General features: G+C 39.3%; 1 protein-coding gene across 34 annotated transcripts in view; it reads right to left on the bottom strand.

Annotated features, from left to right (window-relative positions):
- Positions 1-20,707, bottom strand: part of Pbrm1 (polybromo 1) — a 126,646-nt gene that overhangs the window by 17,688 nt on the left and 88,251 nt on the right. For all 34 annotated transcript variants that reach the window (XM_070018554.1, XM_070018557.1, XM_070018544.1 and 31 more), the window contains 5 exons: positions 19,784-19,941; positions 17,341-17,604; positions 12,174-12,319; positions 9,467-9,624; positions 677-860 (listed from right to left, as the gene is read on the bottom strand). In XM_070018554.1, the coding sequence (XP_069874655.1) occupies positions 677-860; positions 9,467-9,624; positions 12,174-12,319; positions 17,341-17,604; positions 19,784-19,941 (910 nt within the window). The remainder of the gene's footprint in view (positions 1-676; positions 861-9,466; positions 9,625-12,173; positions 12,320-17,340; positions 17,605-19,783; positions 19,942-20,707) is intronic.

Raw genomic sequence — 20,707 nt, 5'->3', positions numbered from 1 at the left:
TTGATCTCAGCCTCCGGAGTAGTAGCTAGGATTACAGGCGTGAGCCACTGGCACCTGGCTTTATATTGTTCTAGTTTAACATTTAATAATTTTAAAAAGTGAAAACATTGGGCTATACTGCTTCTCCTTCTTCTTCTTTTATTTTCAGTAGTGGGGCTTGAACTCTGGGGCCTGGGCATTGTCCCTGAGCTCTTCAGCTCAAGTCTAGTGCTCTACTTGAGCCACGGTGCTATTTCCGGTTTTCTGCTAGTTAATTGCAGTTAAGAGTCTCATGGACTTTCCTGCCCAGGCTGGGTTTGAACCGTGATCCTCAGTTCTCAGCCTCCTGAGTAGGTAGGAGGGTGAGCCACCAGTACCCAGCTTGTTTTTTGTCTTTTATTTCTGTATGTGTTGGTACTGAAGCTTGAACTCAGGGTCTCACATTCTCATGTGGCTTTTTTACTCAAGACTAGCACCCTACTAATTGAACCATATTCCTACTTCTGACTTTTTGCTGGTTAGTTGGAGATAAGGGCTCACAGTTTCCTACTGAGATGGCTTCAAACCTTGATTCTCAAATCTCAGCCTTCTCAGTAGCTAGGATTACAGGTGTGGGCCATCAGTACCTGTCTGGGCTACCTTTTTCTGAAATGAGTTAGACAAAGTACTCTTTGTTCCTACAGTTTTCAAGGTTTACCTGAAGTAGTATATTTCATCATCTACCACTTTAGCAGAGAGTGAAAACCTCTTGAGTCCCTTGAATTTCTTCATCTGCTTGTCACTCTCATTGTAGCGGCTCTCACAAAGCAGAATGTCATTTTCTGGTATTTCAGTTGGCCTACAGGACAGGAAGTCCTTGAATGACAACACAGCACACTTTCCTGAAAGAGTAAGTTGGAGAGGAATTAAAGGAACAAACTTAAGTCACAGTTAACACTTGTTTTAAATTTTCTATTATTTAAAAAATAATATGTTCTGCTGGGTGCTGGTGGCTCACACCTGTAATCCTATCTATTGAGGAGGCTAATATCTGATAACTGTGTTTGGAAGCCAGTCAAGGCAGGAAGGTTCATGAGACTCTCATTTCCAATTAACAACTAAAAAGCCAGAGATAGAGCTGTGACTCAAGTGGTAAAATATTAGCCTTGAGCAAAAGCTCAGGGGTAGTGTCTAGCCCCTGAGGTCAAGCCCCAAGACTAACAGATGCACACATATGTGCACGCGTGCACGCGCACACACACACACACACACACACACACACACACACAAATGTTCACATCTGAAAATTAAATAAAAAAGATAAAAGGGTATATATTTACATGAAGATATATAGACACTCAGGTCAACAGAATAGAATTCAATTTGAAGTACAGGATTAAAATCATATTAGATAACTACAAAAGAATGAAGTTGGACTGTTACTTTGTATCATCTACAAAAATTAACTCAGAATGGTCACAGACTTAGATATGAGAGGTACAACTATAAAACTCTCAGAAGACCTAAGTGTAAATCTTTATGACCTCTGACCAGGCAATGATTTATTAAATGCGAAATTAGAAAAGCAACATAACCTATAGGAAAAAAAACTAGACATCATCAAAATTAAAAACTTTGTGATCTAAAGGATTCTATTAAAAAGTAAAAAAGACAGCCAGACGACGGTGGCTCAGGCCTGTAATCCTAGCTACTCAGGAGGCTGAGATCTGAGAATCTCGGATAAAGCCAGCTGGGGCAGGAAAGACCATGAGACTCTTATCTCCAATAAACCACTCAGAAAACCGGAAGTGGTGCTGTGGCTCAAGTGCTAGCCTTGAGCTGAAGAACTCAGGGACAGCACCTAGGCCTAGAGTTTAAGCCCCATGACCGACAAAAAAAAAAAAAAGTAAAAAAGACAAACTATACAAGAAAATAGTATCTGGTATCCAGAGTTTAGTCTCTAGAATACATAATAGACTATAATTTAACAATTTTAAGACAAAAAATGGGCAAAGAATCTTAACGGACATCATTCCAAAGGTATGAGAGGTAAATAAACACACATAAAACAATGTTTAACATCATTAATCAGTGGGCAAATGCCCATCAAACTACAATGAGATTTTACAACATTAGGACAAAAAAATGAACAAACAAAAAATAATAAGTGGTGGCACAGATGTGGAGAAACTGGAACCCTTAAATGTAGCTGGAGGAATATAAAATCATGCATCTGTTGTACACAACAGTTTGGCAAGTCCTCAAAGAAGCTAAATAATTATTGTATGACTGCAATTCTGCTTCTAGTAATATATCTAAAAGAACTGGAAACATGCTGGATGCTGGTGGCTCAAGCCTGTAACCCTAGCCACTCATGGTACTGACATCTGAAGATTGAGGTTGGAGGCCAGCAGGAGCAGGAAAGTTCATGAGACTTTTATTTCCAATTAACCACCAAAAATCAAGAAGTGGAACTGTGACTCAAGTGTATCAGCCTTGGGCAAAAAAGAAACTAAGGACAAGGCCAATGTCCTGAGTTCAAGTCCTAGGACTGTTGTGCACTTGTGCACATGTATGTGCGCGCGTGCACACGCGTGCGCGCACACACACACACACACACACTGAAAACAGAGGCTCAAAGGGTTATCTGTATACCAATGATTATAGTAACGTGATTCACAGTACCTAAACATGCAAAAAACTAGGTGCAAGCCGGCCGCCGGTGGCTCACGCCTGTAATCCTAGCTACTCAGGAGGCTGAGATCTGAGGATCGCGGTTCAAAGCCAGCCCGGGCAGGAGAGACCATGAGACTCCTATCTCCAATAAACCACCAGAAAACCGGAAGTGGCGCTGTAGCTCAAGTGGTAGAGCGCTCGCCTTGAGCTGAAGAGCTGAGGGACAGCACCCAGGCCCAGAGTTCAAGCCCCACAACTGCCAAAAAAAAAACTAGGTGCAGGTGCCTCATGCCTGTAATCCTAGCAAAATGATAATGGTTTGACATCAGCCCAGAGAGAGAAGTTAGAAAGTCTCCATCTCCAAAATAACCAGTAACAATTTCGTCTACCTAAATAGGTCTTAAAAATCATAATGCTGTAATTATAAGATTATGTCTTTGTTGCCTTGTATGTCCCTCCCGCATGGTACAACCCCTGCTTTCACTATATATGATGTTGGTATATGTGGAGGGGAAGGGAAAAAACAAATTGTTAAAACAGGGATACAGGAGGACCCATTGCAACAATGAGATGTACAAGTCGTTATGTCAAAAAAACGAACTTTACAACTTTGGTGGGGGGGGAGGGGGAGGGGGAGGGGGAGGATATGAAGGGATGGGAAGGGGAAACAAAGCAGGAGGCTACAATGCTTGATAAGAAATGTGCTCATTGCCGGGCGCTGGTGGCTCACGCCTGTAATCCTAGCTACTCAGGAGGCTGAGATCTGAGGATCGCGGTTCAAAGCTAGCCCGGGCAGGAGAGACTGTGAGACTCCTATCTCCAATAAACCACCAGAAAACCGGAAGTGGCGCTATAGCTCAAGTGGTAGAGCGCTCGCCTTGAGCTGAAGAGCTGAGGGACAGCGCCCAAGCCCAGAGTTCAAGCCCCACGACCGACAAAAAAAAAAAAAAAAAAAAAGAAATGTGCTCATTATCTTACCCATGTAATTGTAACCCCTCTGTACAGTATTTTCACAATAAAAATATATTAAAAAAATCATAATGCTGGCTGAGAAGGTGGCTCAATGGTAGAGTGCTTGCCTCGCATACATGAGGACCTGGGTTTGATTACTCAGCACCACATAAACAAAGCCGGAAGTAGTGCTGTGGCTCAAGTGGTAGAGAGCTAGCCTTCAAGTGGTAGAGAGCTAGTCTTGAGCTGAAGAGCTCAGGGACAGCGCGGAGGCCCAGAGTTCAAGTCCCATGTGTGACAAAAAAAAAAAAAAAAAATCATAATGTTAAGTAAGATAAGCCAGACACAAAGGGAAAGTATCACAATTCCACTTATGTAGAAGATTGAATATACAAATCTCATATAGACAGGAAGCAGAGATTACTAGGGTCAGGAAGAGAAAAAGAAGAAATAGTTACTCTTAATGGATACATAGTTTCTGTTTGGGTTGGGTGCTTGTGGCTCAAACCTGTAATCCTTGCTACTAAGGAGTTTGGGATCTGAAGGTCAAAGTTTGGGGAAGGAAAGTCTGTGACTCTTATCTCCAATTAGTTACCAGAAAACTGAAAGTGGTGCTGTGGTCAAAGTGGTAGAACACTAGCTTTGAGCAAAAGAGCTCAGAGATAGCACACAGGTACTGAATTCAAGCCCCATGAACTATAAAAAATTTCTATTTGGAATAGTAGAAAATTTCCAGAAATAGATAATAATCATATAATACTGTCAATGGACTTAATGCTACTAACCTGTACACTAAAAAAACGGTTAAAACTGGCTAGGGCACTATTAGCTTGTGCCTATAATCACACAAACTCAGGAGGCTGAGATCTAAGGATCATTGTTTGAAGCCAGTCTGGGCAGAAAATCCATGAAACTTCCATCTCCAATTAACAGCTTAAAAAAAAAAAAAAAAAAGGCCAGAAGTAGAGCTCTCAAGTGGTAGAGTCTTAGCCTTGAGTGAAAAATCTCAGGGACATCACTCAGGCACTAAATTCAAGCCCCAGGACCAGGACAAAAGAGGCTAAAACTGGAACTAGAGACATTGCTCAAGTGGTAGAGCACTAACTATGAGCAAAAATAGTCCAGTGAGAATTGCAGGCTCCAAGTTCAAGCCTCACTATAGGCACACATATAAAAAGTTAAAATGGTTACTTTTATGCTACTTATAGAAATAATAAAGCTCTCACAAATCATAGCACATTATGTACAATGTTTTGAATCTAAATTTTGTTACAATTTATCTTGGATATCCCTATTTGTATTTGTTTAGCTAATTACTAATGGATACTTAGACTGTTCACCGAAGTTCTGCTGAGGTAAATAACACATATAAATTTGCAGTGTGAGTACAAACACACTGTTTTTTGGTCTGTCATGGGCTTGAACCCTGGGCCTTGTTGCTCACTTTGAACTGTGATCCTCAGATCTCAGCCTCTTGAGTAGCTAGGATTACAGGCGTGAGCCACTGGTGTCCAGGTCTGAAGTACAAAATCTGGAATGAAGTGTAAGTACATCTTCACTTTTACAGGTATTTCAAATTATCTTCCATAGAGGTTATAATAAATTTATACAACAGTGAAAAGTAGGTGAATACTGATACCCTATGCTCTTTTTAAATTTCATTTTGTTTGAAACAGGGTTTCACTATGTAGTTCAGATGAGTTTTGAACTATGTAACGCATGTATGTCTAGAACTTATATTCCTCCATTCATCTGCAGATGGACATTTGGATATTCTGTCTGTCTGTCATTTTGTCAGTTGTGGGACTTGAACTCAGAGCCTGGGCACTGTCCCTGAGCTTTTTTGTTCAAGGCTAGCACTCTAACATTTTGAGCCACAACTTCCAGTTTTCTGGTGGTTAACTGATAAAGAGTCTCATGAACTTTCCTGCCAGGGCCGGCATCAAACCATGATCCTCAGAGATAGTAGCTTCCTGAGTAATTAGGATTATAGGCATGAGCCACCAGTGACTAGCTGGATTTATTTTATTGTTTGGTAGTTACTCAGGGCCTGTGCTTAATAAGCTAGTATTCTACCACTGACTATGCTTCCTGAGTGCTGAGATTACAGGCATATACTACCATGCCTACCCTCTTCCATAAATGTATGTGTATATATATAGAGAGATTTCTTTCTATATGTATTTTGTGTCAGTCCTGGGGCTTGAACTCAGGACCTGGGCACTGTCCCTGAGCTTCTTTTGCTCAAAGCTTGCACTCTACCACTTCAGCCACAACATTATTTCTGGCTTTTTCTGAGTAGTTTATTGGAGACAGGAGTCTCATGGACTTTCCTGCTGGGGCTGGCTTTGAACAGATTCTTAGATATCAGCCTCCTGAGTAGCTAGTATTATAGGCATGAGCAACCAGTGCCCAGCCCTTCCCCATACTTTTGATGCTTTTGTTAACTAGCAACAGTTGCCCTAATCCTTAATATCTGAACACTTTAAAGTTGTACAGTATTGCTTTGGTTACAGTTGGAAGTATTCTCATTTAAGAATTACTTGTAGACAGATTATACCTGTAATCTCAGATTTTCAAGAGGCAAATCAGTTTGAAGACAGACTTTTGTGAGACCCAATTTCAAATAATAAAAGCTGAATATGGTGATGAATATGTCATATCAGCTATCCCAGAAAGCATAAATAGGAGGTCCAGGCCAGCCTGGTCATAAATGAAGATGCTATTAGAAAAAATAAAAACAAAAAAGGCTCAACTAACAGAGTGTCTACCTAGCAAATTCATGGCCCTGAGTTCAAACCCTCTTACTATTAAAGCTAAACTGGTGATGGGCAGATGACTCATGACTATAATTCTACTTACTTAGGAGGTTGAAATATGAGGATCCAAGTTTGAAGCTTAGTCCAGGTACAAAAGTCCTTGAGATTCTTACCCCTAACTAGCAAGAAGCTCATTACATTTATCTCAAAATATTTTATATTTTTTATTATTCTACTTTATTTTTATAGTTCGTGGGGCTTGAACTCAGATCCTAGGTACTGTCCCTGAGCTTTTTTACTCAAGGCTAGCACTCTCCCACTTTGAGCCACAACACCACTTCTGGTTTTCTGTGGTTAATTGGAGATTAAGAGTCTCATGGACTTTCCTGCCTGAGCTAGCTTCGAACTGCAATCCTCGGATCTCAGCCTCTCGAGTAGCTAAGATTACAGCTAGGATTAATGTCCACAGCTAAAGAGTGAGAGTGACTGATGGTCTTTAATAAATGTGCTGCTTCTGTGCCTTGACTTAGGGTCCTGTTGGACCTCTACACACAGCCTTAATGACTTCTTTATTCCTGTGTGTATATACATTAAGCATCTTAAAAAAATTCTTAGGTACTAAATATAAACAATGTACAGGGTATATTTAACTTAATAATTGCTTAAAATACAAACATGTTGGTATTTTATTAATTTTAAATAGTTTATCTGACTATCTCTTGGATATTTTCTGTGCCTAACAAAGTCTTTAAGAAAAACCTACCCTTTCACATCTTTAAACCTTTTATTTTCCTTGCCTTACTGAGGATTTTCAAATGATGAAGCATGAGAGAAATCTACAGTGAAGAAAATAAATATATTAGCAACTGGACATTTCAAAAGACCAGTATCCTGAAAGCATGCAGAGAACATGCTCTTTGCCAGATACTGCCATATTCATTGTAAAAAGTAATTTCCCTGTAGCCATTTGATTACTTTTTGAATGACTGGATACAATTCTTCTTAAAGTGAATAGCATAGTTCAAGCAGGAAAGCAGGACTGTTGCCTAAGTGAAATATGCCTCCAGGTCTCTATTAGAGAACAACAAAACTTTTGTTTCAGAAAGACAAAAAGGTACCAAAGATTTACATTCAATAGTGTGTAAAATTAATATAAGTCCTTTAAAGCTTATGAAACAAGGACCCTTTTTCCTTGGTAGTTGGGGGATCTGAAACTCCATAAGCAGAGATGAAATCTCACTTTGTGATCATTAGATGTATTTTCCTCTAGGAGTTATCTTGATAACTAACTGTCTATACCTACTGTCCTGCTTACTATTGTTGGTACTATTGTTGGTACTATTGTTGCCTCATGTGGCTGGAAACCAACTGATGATCTGAGCCACAAAGGAGAAACTCAGCTTTAGTCCTAAAGATGACAGTCTTTGTTCTTTGTGTGAGTTTCTGGTAATAAAAGACAACAGAGCAGTCTTTGTTTTGACTGGTAGTGAGTTTCTTGGAAAGACAAACTTTGAAAGCATTTGCCTTTGTTTTTGCCAAACTTGGAATTGTCTAATGGAGACATGGCCAAAGTATTTTTGTTAAAAACATTTTTGTCTTGATCTATTTCTATTGCTATAAAAATATCAACTAGGTAATTTATAAAGACCAAAAATCTATTTTCTCCTACTTTTGGAAGCTGGTAACTCCCAAATCAAGGCACCAGCATCTGGATGATTCTAGTAATCTGTGACAAAGTGGAAGCTTTAGAAGGGCAAGAGCGTAAAAGAGCCTGAGCCCTTTGCATTAATCTACTCAGATCTAAGCATGGGCCTTGAACTCAAGGCCTTAAACTCTGGCTCAACTTTTCTGGTTCACAGTTGGTGCTCTACCACTTAAGCTACTTCTCTACTTATAGCTTTTTCCTGGTTAACTGAAGATAAGAATCTCAGATTTGTCTGCACTGGCTGACTTCAAACCTAGATTTTTATCTCCTGTGTAGCTAGGATCATAGGCATGAGCCATCAGCTCCTGGCAACAAACTTTTCTGTAGCTTAATTTTTTTTTTTTTTTTTTAATGATAGTACTGAATTTAGGACCTCTTGTTCTCCCTTAGCTTTTTGCTCAAGACTGATGCTTTACTATTTAAGTCATACCTCCACTTGCAACTTTTTGCTTGTTAATCAAAAGGTAACTCGGGCTACCTTTGAACCTCAACTTTCATCACCCTCACCAGTAATTAGGAAGGATTATAGGAATGAGCCTTTTTATTTTTTTTACTTTTCATTGTGGCTTCGTTAAAATCATGAATGATCAGGAATTAGAGGTTTGATTCAGTGGCAGTGTGTGCTCAATATGTGCAAAGCCCCAAGTTCAGTGCTAGAAATTTAAAAACAAAACAAAACTAGAAACTAAAAAACCCCAAGACAGAAACCATAGGGTAAAGCTTATAACCAGCACTCTTTTAGGAAACCATTCTAAAAGATAGTACTGTAGCAGGTACAAGTAAACAGAGGCAACCCAGGACTACTAGAAATATAAGAGCTGAAAGCAATGCCAGTATCCAATGATACACAATACTATCTAAGAAGTGCAATGCCACAGTGAATACTCAGTTCAACAGTCTTTTGACTATTCTCCCCATTCTCTTCCTTAATCCATGCTATCTCCATCAGCAGCCACAATGATTCCTACTCCCAATGTGTATGTCAGTTCACATTCCATTCTACTTTGTGCCTCCCCTTCCCACACAATAATTTCCTATTTATTCTGAGTCAGCCAGTTGCTGCACCAGCTACCTCATAAGGCTCATTTCTTGCCACACTCTCTACCCTCCTCCTGCTACCCAACACTTCTATTATGTTTCAATAAAGCCCAGATACTCTAATTTAAGCTGTGCCTAATAGGGAATAAAAGCTAATCTTCAAATAGTTTCCTTCTTGTCTTCTTCAAAACTTTACTTACATGGTACCTATTAGCAAAGCTTTTGCTGACCACAGGATCTTGCCTCTGCCTAAATTTAAGTCTTTACAAGTTTAAGACTTCAATTTAGTCACTGCTATGGCTATTAAATCTAGAACAGGGTCTAGCACAGAAGCAGTATTCCAAGTGATATGATTAAATGAAAAGGCATAAATACATACCCAGAATACATGTCATAGGGCAGGTCTCTTCCAGATTACTCAGAAACACTTCTTTTTTGTAGAACATTTTTGTGGGCTCATGTTCTGTTTCTTCTGGGTGAATGAAGATTGGGCCATAAAAATATGCAGCTCCATCTCGGACCCATACTTTTTCAATTCTTGGGAGAAAAACAATTGAGAAATGATATTGAAATAATTTCATTCTTGAAGGATCATTACCTTTGACTGCTCCCTCATTAGGAATGCCATGAACTTGACCTTCAAAATAGTACTTTTGTCAATCAACCTCAATTAAGTCACCATCATTCTTGCCTAGATAATTGTAATATCTCCTATCAGATCTCCTTTCTTATGCTCTTTTTTTGGTTTCGATTTGCTTTTTGTTTGCCAGTCCTGGGGTTTGAACTCAGGACCTGGCCACTGTCCCTGAGTTTCTTTTGCTCAAGACTATCACTCTACCATTTGAGTCAGCTTTTTCTGTTTATGTGGTAATGAGGAATCAAACCTGGGACATTATGCATGCCAGCATGCACTCTACCACTAAGCCACATTCCCAGCTCTTGCTTCTACTTTTGACTCTTCAAGTCCACTCAACCAATAGGTAGCATAATCCTTAAGTCCTAAATCAAATGATACTTACATGCTTGAAACAATCCCATATAACCCCATAAAAGCCTTATATGATTTGCAAGCTACTCTTTGGCTCTCACCTATTAAACCTAACTCATGAATGGCTCATTCTGTTAGTAACAAACTACTGGTATGAACAGACCTGACACATTTCTTATACCTACTAATCACTGTCCTATTCCTTGGATACTCATAATTCTCACTTTGTTTCTTCAAGTGTTGGTTCAATGCCAGTTTCTGAGTGAGGCCTATACAAACCAGTCTCCTAAGATCTGACCAAGTCTACTCTCCTTACTATGCTCCTTTTTTTTTCATCAGCATGTATCAGGATCTAACATCAACAACTTATTCAAGGTGTTTACTGTGTCTTCCCATTAGAACATAGCTCTATGGAACTAAAAATGTTTGTATGCTTTATTCATTAATGTATCCTTGGAGCTGTTCAAAGTAGTGGCAAATAGTAAAATGATTGTTGAGTGATGAACAAACATAAGGAAACAGAAACCTAGGGAAATAAATCATTTTTCTAAGGCCATACAACAGGGATTTGACCCCAAATCTCCTAGAACCAACTATTATTTATTTTTATGGCCCTGGGGGACCAAATCCAGGACCTTTCCCATGCTAGGCAAGTACTCAACCACTGGGATATACTCCTAGTCCTCAACTGATGTTCTTTTTAAAATGTATTTTTTGCAGTACTGGGATTTGAATTTAGATCCCTTGCTAGGCAGTTGTTCTGCCACTTGAACTACACCTCCAGTTTGATTGTTGTAGTGTGTGTGTATCAGTACTAGGGCTTTTACTCAGGCCTCAAGCTCTTGCTCGGCAGCTTTTCTATCACAGCTGGCACTCTACCACTTTGAGCCATAACTCCAGTTAGTGACAGATAGTCTTAATCACTATCCTCCACCGCTCAACCAGTATCTGACTCCATTATTGCTGTGACTGTCACCCAACCATACTGACATTCTTTTACCAATTTACTTGTTCATCAAATATCTGAGCTCCTATGTTTCAAATAATATGATGTGAATAGGGAATATGGGGTTGAGAAAAAGAAAAGTTCCTAGTCTCAGAGCAGTTGAAAATTCAAGGTATGGAAACCCTAAGAGAACATCAATATATCATATATAGTCTAAGGAGTAGGAAATAAGAAGACTTAACCTACTTAGCAAAGAGAAGAAAAGGCTTCTTTAAGAAAGATCATGTCATGGACCAGGCACTGGTGGCTCACGCCTGTAATTCTAACTGCTAAGGAGGCTAAGATTTGAGGGTCACGGTTTAAGGCCAGTCTGGGCAGGAAAGTAAAAAAAAAAAAAAACAAAACAGAAGTGGTGCTGTGGCTCAAGTGGTAGAGCGCTTGCCTTGAGCTGAAGAGCTGAGGGATAGTGCTCAGGCCCAGAAGTCAAGCCCCATGACTAACAACAACAACAACAACAAGTCATTTCAGGATGGGCTTATGGCTTAGTGGTAGAGTGCTTGCCTAGCATGCATAAAGCCCTGGGTTTGACTCCTTAGTACCACATTCACAGAAAAAGCCTTAAGTGGCACTGTGGCTCAAGTAGTAGAGTACTAGCCTTGAGCAAAAAAGTCCTGGGACAATGCCCAGGCCCTGAGTTTAAGACCTAGAACTATCACAAATAAGTAAAATAAATAAATAAATAAATAAATAAATAAATAAATAAATAATCCATACTGGATACGGGCGGTTCACGCCTATAATCTTAGCTACTCAGGGGGCTGAGATCTGAGGATCATGGTTCAAAGCCAGCCTGGGTAGGAAAGTTTGTGTGAGACTCTTTCCTCCAACTAATCATCATAAAACCAGAAGTGGAGCTATAATTTCAAGTGGTAGAACACTAGCCTAGAGCAGAAAAAGCTCAGGGATCCGGCCTTGAGGTCAAGAACCATGATCAAAAAAAAGAAAAAAAAAGAAAAAGAATAAAGAAAAAAAAATCCATGGGGAGAATTTAAAGAAAGTGTGATGATTAGATGTGAAAGCATGGGTAGTGTGGTGGGAGTTGGCCCTAAATCTTAGTCCCAACCATGTCTTCCCTACATCAATGACACTTACCTGCCCACACGAGGGCGCACCAGGCCATGGGACTTGATGAAGACACAGTCGCCAACCTTCAACCACATATCATTGTAATGGAGCTGCTCAAAGTAGTGGCAACCAGGTTCACCATTGGACATTTCCACAGGGACATCTTCTTTTTCCTGTGGTAAAGGAAATTGGTTTTAGAAAGGAAGCTAACAATCAGGAGTAAGAAAAAAAGAAAAGAATATTTTCCTTTATATTAAAAGGAAAAACAACCATGAAAAGTTTTGATGGTTAAGAAACCAAAAATTTAGGTGGTTGTAATAAAACTATCAGAATGCTAAGATCTGAGGACTGAGGTTGGAAGCCAGCAAGGGCAGGAAGTCCATGAGTTTCTTTTTTTTTTTTTAATTTAATTTAATTTTATTTGAGAACATACTGTACAGAGGGGTTACAATTACATTGGCAGGATAATGCATACATTTCTTACCAAGCATTGCAGCCTCCTCCTTTGTTTACCCTTCACCCCCCTTCCCAGCCTCCCCCCTCCATGAGTTTCTTACTTCCAATTAACTACTAAAAAGTCAGAAGTAGAGCTGTAGCTCAAGTGGTAAAATACTATCCTTGAGCAAAAAAGCTCGTGCAGTGCCTAGACCCTAAATTCAAGCTCCAGGACTAGCATGCAAGTGCTCTCTCTCTCTCTCTCTCTCTCTCTCTCTCTCTCTCTCTCTCTCTCTCTGTCCCTCTCTCTCTCTTCCACGCGTGTGCGCGCACACACACATGCATACACGCATACACACACACACACAGAGGAAGAAAAGAAAGGAAAAAACCCTCTCATATCAAATATATTTATTTTTACCTCAGCACTTGAACTTGGTATCTACCTGAAACTTTCATTTACTGGCTAGCGTTCTATAAACTGGCCCAGACCTCCAACCCCCTGTACTTACTTTAAATTTATAATTTTATTTATTTATTTATTTATTTATTTAATTTACTTTTGGGTCCGGTCATGGGGCCTGAACTCTGGGCCTGGGCGCTGTCCTTCAGCTCTTCACTTCAAGGCTAGCGCTCTACCACTTGAGCCACAGCGCCACTTCCAGCTTTTTTCTTTTTGCTTATGTGGTGCTGAGGAATCGAACCTGCATGCGAGGCAAGCACTCTACCACTGAGCCACCTTCCCAGCCCTAAATTTATAATTTTAATGACATAATGCTACCTATCTCTTTTCTCTCCTTCCTATTCCAATAAGTTTTAAGGGAAAAATAATGGAGAGCAGTTATCAGTATTCAGAAGCAGATATATTCAATAACACATGGATATAAAGAGCAAATTCTATGCTAGCTTCCTTTCTCTTTATAAATTCAGTCTACTCAGTTGGGCATACTGGCACATGTTTATAATCCCAGCATTCTAGATGCTGAAGAAAGACTGTTGAATTCAAGGACAGCGTGGATTACATAGTAAGATCCTGTTTAAAAAAAAAAACAAAACTCAATCTACAATCTCTCAGGATGGGAAAATTCATTTACTTATTGCCTGCTCTGGAAAGCAACATTTCCTTTGTGACCGCTCCAGTCTCTAGATAGTACACAAGTTAGCAGCTTGACCTGCCTCTGTTATCTATCCGTGTAATACACAAAGAATGTCTCTCTCCGGGCTAGGAGGGTAGCTCAGTGATAGAGTGCTTGCCTCGCATCCATGAGGCTTTGGGTTCTATTCCTCAGCACCACATAAGCAGGAAAAGCCAGAAGTGGTGCTACGCCTCAAGTGGTAGGACACTAGCCTTGAGCTGAAGAGCTAAGGGATAGTGCTCAGGCCCAGAGTTCGGGCCCCATGACCAACAACAACAACAAAAAATCTCTCTCTCTCTATTTCATCTTTCCCATCCCAGTCACTGATTCAGACACTGGTGAAATCCAAACTCAGGGAACTCCCTCAAAAAGGGCAGTTATTCATCAGCACAACAGAAATAAAAACAAAGGTTTACTCCTCATACTACAGAAGCATCTAGCAGATGGGAAAGAGAAGCAGAACAGATAAACTGCAGGAGACATGTCAGAGTGACAAGTTGACATCATCTCTAAAAGGTGTAACCCTATAGGGTTGAATTGCAACCCTATATTTTTCCCAACCTGCTCTTATGGGAAGGTAAAAGAGCACATGCTGGAGGTACAGGAAGCAAAGAGACTGCTAGGAACCACAAAACCCAGGATAAGTGGGAAGGAAGCGGGTCTAGGCAAGAAGTCATTCTTATACAGAACCTTCCCTCTGCCCCTCCGCTCTGAAAAGCCTGCTAATCCTTCCATCCCTGACTCTTCTCATCCACCTCAAGGAATGTACCTTTTCTACTGCAGGCAAGAAAAAGGAGAGAGAAGGATGTTAAGAATAAAGTTTGAAGGCTGGGCATGATTCAAGGGTTAAGTACTTTGCCTAATAAGCATCAAATCCTACATTCAAACCTCTGAAAAAGAAGAGAGCTTGGAGCTGGGTGCTGATGGCTCATGCCTATAATCCTAGCTACTCAGGAGGCTGAGCTCTGAGGATCATGGTTCAAAACCAGACCAAGCAAGAAAGTCCATAAGACTCTTACCTATCTCTAATTAACCACAGGAAAACTGGAAGTGATGCTGTGGCTCCAGTGGTAGAGCACTGGCCTTGAGCTGAAGAGCTCAGGGACAGTGCCCAGACCCAGAATTCAGGCCCCATGACAAAAAAAAAAAAAAAAAAAAGAAGAAGAGAGCTTAGTGCTTCCCCTTGCCTCCAAGTATACCTCCTTCATTTCTTTTAAAATTCCATACATTTATATATTATTAGCCTATATCACTTTGAACGAAAGAGTAAGTTTCATTATATTTTCATGCATATATATAATGTACTTTGACAATATTCAATGCCCCATTGTATTCTCTTATCTCCTCATTCTCTCTGACTTCTGCTTTCAAGTCCTTTTTACAAATATAGATTCTGAATGAGATTTCATTTAATACAATGATCTGCTACCATTTTCCTGCAAATGAATTTCATTCCTCTTTATAGGTGAATAAAGCATCCCTTCATTTCTTTTCTTTTCAGCAGGGGGCAGGCATGCACAACCATGAATGGCTCTAAAGACATTTTTGTGCGTATATGCCCATCTTGAACTCAGGGCCTAGGTGCTGACCCTGAACTTCTTTTGCTCAAGGCTAGTGCTCTATCACTTGATCCACGGCTCCACTTGTAGGTTTTTGGTACTTTACTGGATGGAGATAAGAGTCTCACAAACTTTCCTGCCCAGGCTGGCTTTGAACCACAATCCTCAGATCTCATCCTCTTAAGTAGCTAGGATTACAGGTGTAAACTACCAATGCCTGGCTCCAAAGGTATTTTATAAATAAAGTTAAAAATTTTTTTAGTTACAAAGAATTTTGTAAACTTAGTAGAAAGCCTTCTATATACCTCTGTAGAATTTTCTCCTATTGTATGGTATATACATTAGTGTAATGTACAGTTAAAACAAGAATGAACAGTTGAATCATTATTACTTCTATTATACTTTATTCAGATTTTTTAGTTAGAACAATTGATAGATTAAAATGTTTTACTATATTTTTATTCAAAGTAGGACTTGATAACATATTGTATGGCCTGTAATATAGCCACTCAAATACACAAACACACATCATCAGGGAAGTTACCTGACTTCTTCTGCTTTAGTTTCTTCATGTATAAAATGAAGGTAATAGTGTGTCCATCACACTATTGTTAGAAAGACTAAATGACACAATCCATGCTTAAGTATACAGGACTATTAATAAAATAAAATGTAAAAACTTTCCTCATTTTGAACAATCACTGCATTCTTAGAATGAACTTCTTTTTCCTTGGTCATTTTGTTTTAAAAGAAGTACTTTGCTGGCTCATGTCTATAATCTTAACCACTCAAGAGGCTGAGATTTGAGGATCCTGATTCAGAGCCAGCTTAGACAGATATTACCCGAAAGACTCTTTATTTCTAATTAACTAGCAGTAAGCTTAAACTAGAGGTGTGGCTCAAAAAAAGTTGTGAAAAGCACAGGCCAAGTTTAAGCCACACAGAAAAAGTTTGATTTCATTTACAAAAATACTTTTTCTCGGGCTGGGAAGGTAGCTCAGCGGTAGAGTGCATGCCTTGCAAGCATGAGGCCCTGGGTTTGATTCCTCAGCACCACATAAACAGAAAAAAAAAGCTGGAAGTGGTGCTGTGGCTCCAGTGGTAGAGCGCTAGCCTTGAGCTGAAGAGCTGAGGGACAGCGCCCAGGCCCAGAGTTCAGGCCCCATGACCGGCAAAAAAAAAAAATATATATATTTTTTTCTCCCAAGAAATTTTATAAGACAAAGTAGTTTTTAGTTTTTGTCAGATTGTGGAATCCAGATTGTCCTGGGTTTTCAAAGTGAATGGGCTTATAAAGCGAATGTGGAATTTTTCTTTGTTCTCATGCTCTGTAACAGTTAAATCAACACTGTAGTTATAGTAGCCACTCAAAGAGTTTTAAAGCATTCACGTATGGAAGCTTCATGCCCTTTAGGTTAACTCTTGTACACATTTTCAATTTCTTCATGTTGTTGTCCACTTACATGCTATGTCTCTTCTTGATTCTATTTTCATAATTTGTAATATCCTAAAAATATTCATTTAATCTATGTCTTCAAATTTATTAGTGAAAATACATTTTCTTCCACATTTTTGTGAGCCTAACCACTCACTTTTTTTTTTAATTAAGAGAGCTAGGGTGAGATATGACAGCACACACAGTAATCCTATCATAAACTAAAAGTGAATCCAAGAATTAATTCTTTGACAAGTCTAATGAGGTAACTCCCAACTATCCTTTTACAATATTTGTTTTTGAAACAAGGTCTTGAAATGGAGCCCAACTTTGCCTCAAACTGCCTCAGCCTCCTAAGTATAGGGATTATTGATACCTGGAAATATTTTCTGCTCATATTTTCCTTTATTTTAGTTTTTCTTTAAATTTTATATTTCTTTTGAAGTACTTATACCAAGTACTACAATTCTATATCCTTTTAGTTTCTTCTTATTTCTACAATTCTACATCCTTTTAGTTTCTTCTTATTTGGCCTAAGGTAATACATTCATAATATATGTTTGAGTTATGAATATTTTATTATATTTTTAATTATAAAATTATTTTCTGTATGACTATTGTTCACATACCTTTTCCAAGTTGAAATTGTCTTCTACTCGACTATCCTCTGAGATGTCTGTATTCTTCTCATCATCCCCTTTATCTGCATTTGCAAATACAGAGGCTACTCGGACCACAGGCAGGGGCACATCTCGAGGAACAAACCTGACTGAGCTGATGGGCATGGTCCACAATTTAATTTTCTTAAAAGATTTGGTTTTGGCAGAATACCGTGATTCACAGACAAAAACATCCTCATCTCGAAAGTTTTCTGGGCATAATTTAAAGTATTCCTAAAAGTAAGGTGGGAGATGGGAGAGAACATAAGAACAGAACTAATCATTAAGTAAATTTATCTGAAGACCAACATAAAAGACAAAAGCAAATATTTACCAATCCATCAAAGGTTAAACTACTGACTTTCTAGAAATAAGGGGGAAATGGCTAGAGATCATTTTCTTTCTTTTTTTTTTTTTGTTGGTCCTGGGGCTTGAACTCTGTGCCTGGACACATTCCCTGAGCTCCTTCTTGCACAAGGCTAACATTCTATCACTTGATCCACAACCCACTACTGGTTTTTTCTGTGATTAATTAAAGTCACAGGCTTTCCTGACTGGGCTGGCTTTGAACTGCAATCTTCAGGTCTCAGCCTGCTGAGTAGCTAGGAATATAGATGTGAACCACTAATGTTTGACTCAGAGATACTTTCTTAGCCACAGAATGAATTTATTAACAATATGTTCATTAATTTATAAGTATGAAAAAATTTCATTTAGTTTACTAATTACCCTTTGAAAATATATTAATATTTCACATAGTTCCTTAAAGCTCTGGATAGGGCTTCTGTACTTTATACCAGACAGGCATTCAAAATGTATAATTTATTACTTGAATACCAAGCTGATAAATTTATAATGATTATTTTTCAGAAAATATCATTGTTACTGGGCACAGAGGTTCACGCCTGTAATTACAGTTACTTGGGGAGTAGTGATCAGGAAGCTCACAGTTTAAGGCCAACCTAGTCAAAAAGCTAGCAAGTGCTCTTATCAATGAATAAGCAACATGTAGCAGCTTGTTCCAGGGGTCTCAGATACAAACAAGGTCATAGTCTTAGACTGGTGCCAGGTAAAAAAAAAAAAAAAAGGCAAGAAGAACCAAAATAACCCTAAAAATTAGCCAATAGTGGGGCTGGGAAGGTGGCTCAGTGTTAGAGCGCTTGCCTTGCATGCATGAGGCCCTGGGTTCAATTCCTCAGCACCACATAAGCAGAAAAAAAAGCCAGAAGTGGCGCTGTGGCTCAAGTGGTAGAGCGCTAGCCTTGAGCTGAAGAGCTGAGGGACAGCGCCCAGACCCAGAGTTCAGGCTGATGACCAGATCCCACCCCCCCCACCAAAAAAAATTAGCCAATAGTTTCTGTTGGGGAAAAGATACCAGTGGGAGGGAGATGATCAACAGAGAAGATAAATAAGGGTGAATAGATTGAAGTAGTCTTTAATACATGTATAAAAATGAAACAATTAAACCTGTCAAAACTGGCTTAAAAAGGGAAGAGAAAAGATGAGGGAGATGGGGGAGGTGAGCTTGTCAGAGTACACTGTATGTATGTACAGGAATGTCTGAGGGGATCTGGCTCAAAGTGATAAACAGTTTGCCTATTAGCAGAAACCTCTGAGTTTAATCCTTATTACTGTCAAGGAAGGAAGGAAGGAGAGAGAAAATGAAAAAGTCTGGCAATATAAAAAAATTAAGTTGGGGCTGGGAAGGTGGCTCAGTGGTAGAGTGCTTGCCTTGCATGCATGAGGCCCTGGATTTGATTCCTCAGCACCACATAAGCCGAAAAAGCCAGAAGTGGCACTGCGGCTCAAGTGGTAGAGCACTAGCCTTGAGCTGAAGAGCTGAGGGACAGTGCCGGGGCCCAGAGTTCAGGCCCCACAACCGACCAAAATTAAGTTAATTGAGTATAGTTAAACAGTATAGGCAGTAAATGATCTTACAAAGTCTTATTGAGGTAAATTTCTTCCAAAATATTTATATATAGCTATATAGACACAATTCAAAAAACAAAACAACAAAACTCAATTAAAATAGAATTCTATTTAAGTAGAGTTCTATTCTAATTTTGTAAATACTGTTTTTTGAATTTTTAATTGTTTATTTTTATTTTTGGTATTGGGGCTTGAACTCAAGGCCTAGTTGCTGTCCCTGAGCTTTTGTGCTCATGGCTAGCACTCTACCACTTGATTTGCAGCTCCATTTCTGTTTTTTTTTTTTTTTGGGGGGGGGGGGGGGCGGGTAGTTAACTATAGGTAAGTCTCATAGGCTTTTTTGCCTGGGCTTTAAACCTTGATCCTCAGATCTCAGCCTCCTCAGTAGCTAGGATTTCAGGTGTGAGCCACTGGTGCCTGGCTGTGTTTTTAAATTTTATTCCAAGGAAATTATCAATACTTTGGGAACTAATGATTTTCTTACCTTGACAAACATGACCACACATTTGCCTAGAATTTTACTAACAGGAACTTTATTGTAATAGTCACTCTTAAATACTTCTTTTTCTAGAAATTTTCTTGTAGCCAGATGGAATGTTTCATTTGGTCGATAAAACCAACAGCCATATAACCATTTTTCACCTCAAAAACAGACAGAGAGAATAATCATTAACAGAAATCACACATTCTTTTTTTGTTTTTTTGTCGGTCGTGGGGCTTGAACTCTGGGCTTGGGTACTGTCCCTCAGCTCTTCAGCTCAAGGCGAGCACTCTACCACTTGAGCCACAGCGCCAATTCCAGTTTTCTAGTGGTTTATTGGAGATAAGAGTCTTATGGACTTTGCTGCCTGGGCTGGCTTTGAACCATGATCCTCATATCTCAGCCTCCTGAGTAGCTAGGATTATAGGCGAGAGCCACTGACGCCCAGCATACATTCTTTACAAAATAAGGAAATACTCCATCAAGTCATTATTCCACTGCTTTCTAGGCAACTATTTTTAATCTAATTACTACTACTACTACTTCTACTACTAATGAAATCCATCATGAGGGTCTAAAGGTGCTAATTTTCCCCTAACATTAAAAGGTACATAATACATAAAATATATTGATAAACATACACCTAGACTGCTGTGTGTGCTTCTGCTAAGGATTAGGACATAATAGAGGACATTTATAGCACTTGACTGGCAACTAAAAAAATCCTGGAAAATCTGGATCATACTCTCACCTGCTCTGGTTTCATTAACTTCTACTTGTTACTTAGCAAACTTTAGTAGTATGAAAGGCCATTTTCTTGCCCATTTCTGTCTCTAGACAGGGCTTCATTATGTAACCCAGGCTAGTCTTAAACTCAGGATCCTCGTGCCTCAGTCTCTTGAGTACTGAGATGTGCTACTATAAATG

This window comes from Dipodomys merriami, unplaced genomic scaffold (genome assembly GCF_024711535.1).
Source record: "Dipodomys merriami isolate MVZ:Mamm:240054 unplaced genomic scaffold, mDipMer1.0.p SCAF_13, whole genome shotgun sequence".
Taxonomy (NCBI): Eukaryota; Metazoa; Chordata; class Mammalia; order Rodentia; family Heteromyidae; genus Dipodomys; species Dipodomys merriami.
The sequence above is the reverse complement of the archived record's forward strand: the minus strand, read 5'-3'. Positions and strand labels throughout refer to the sequence as shown.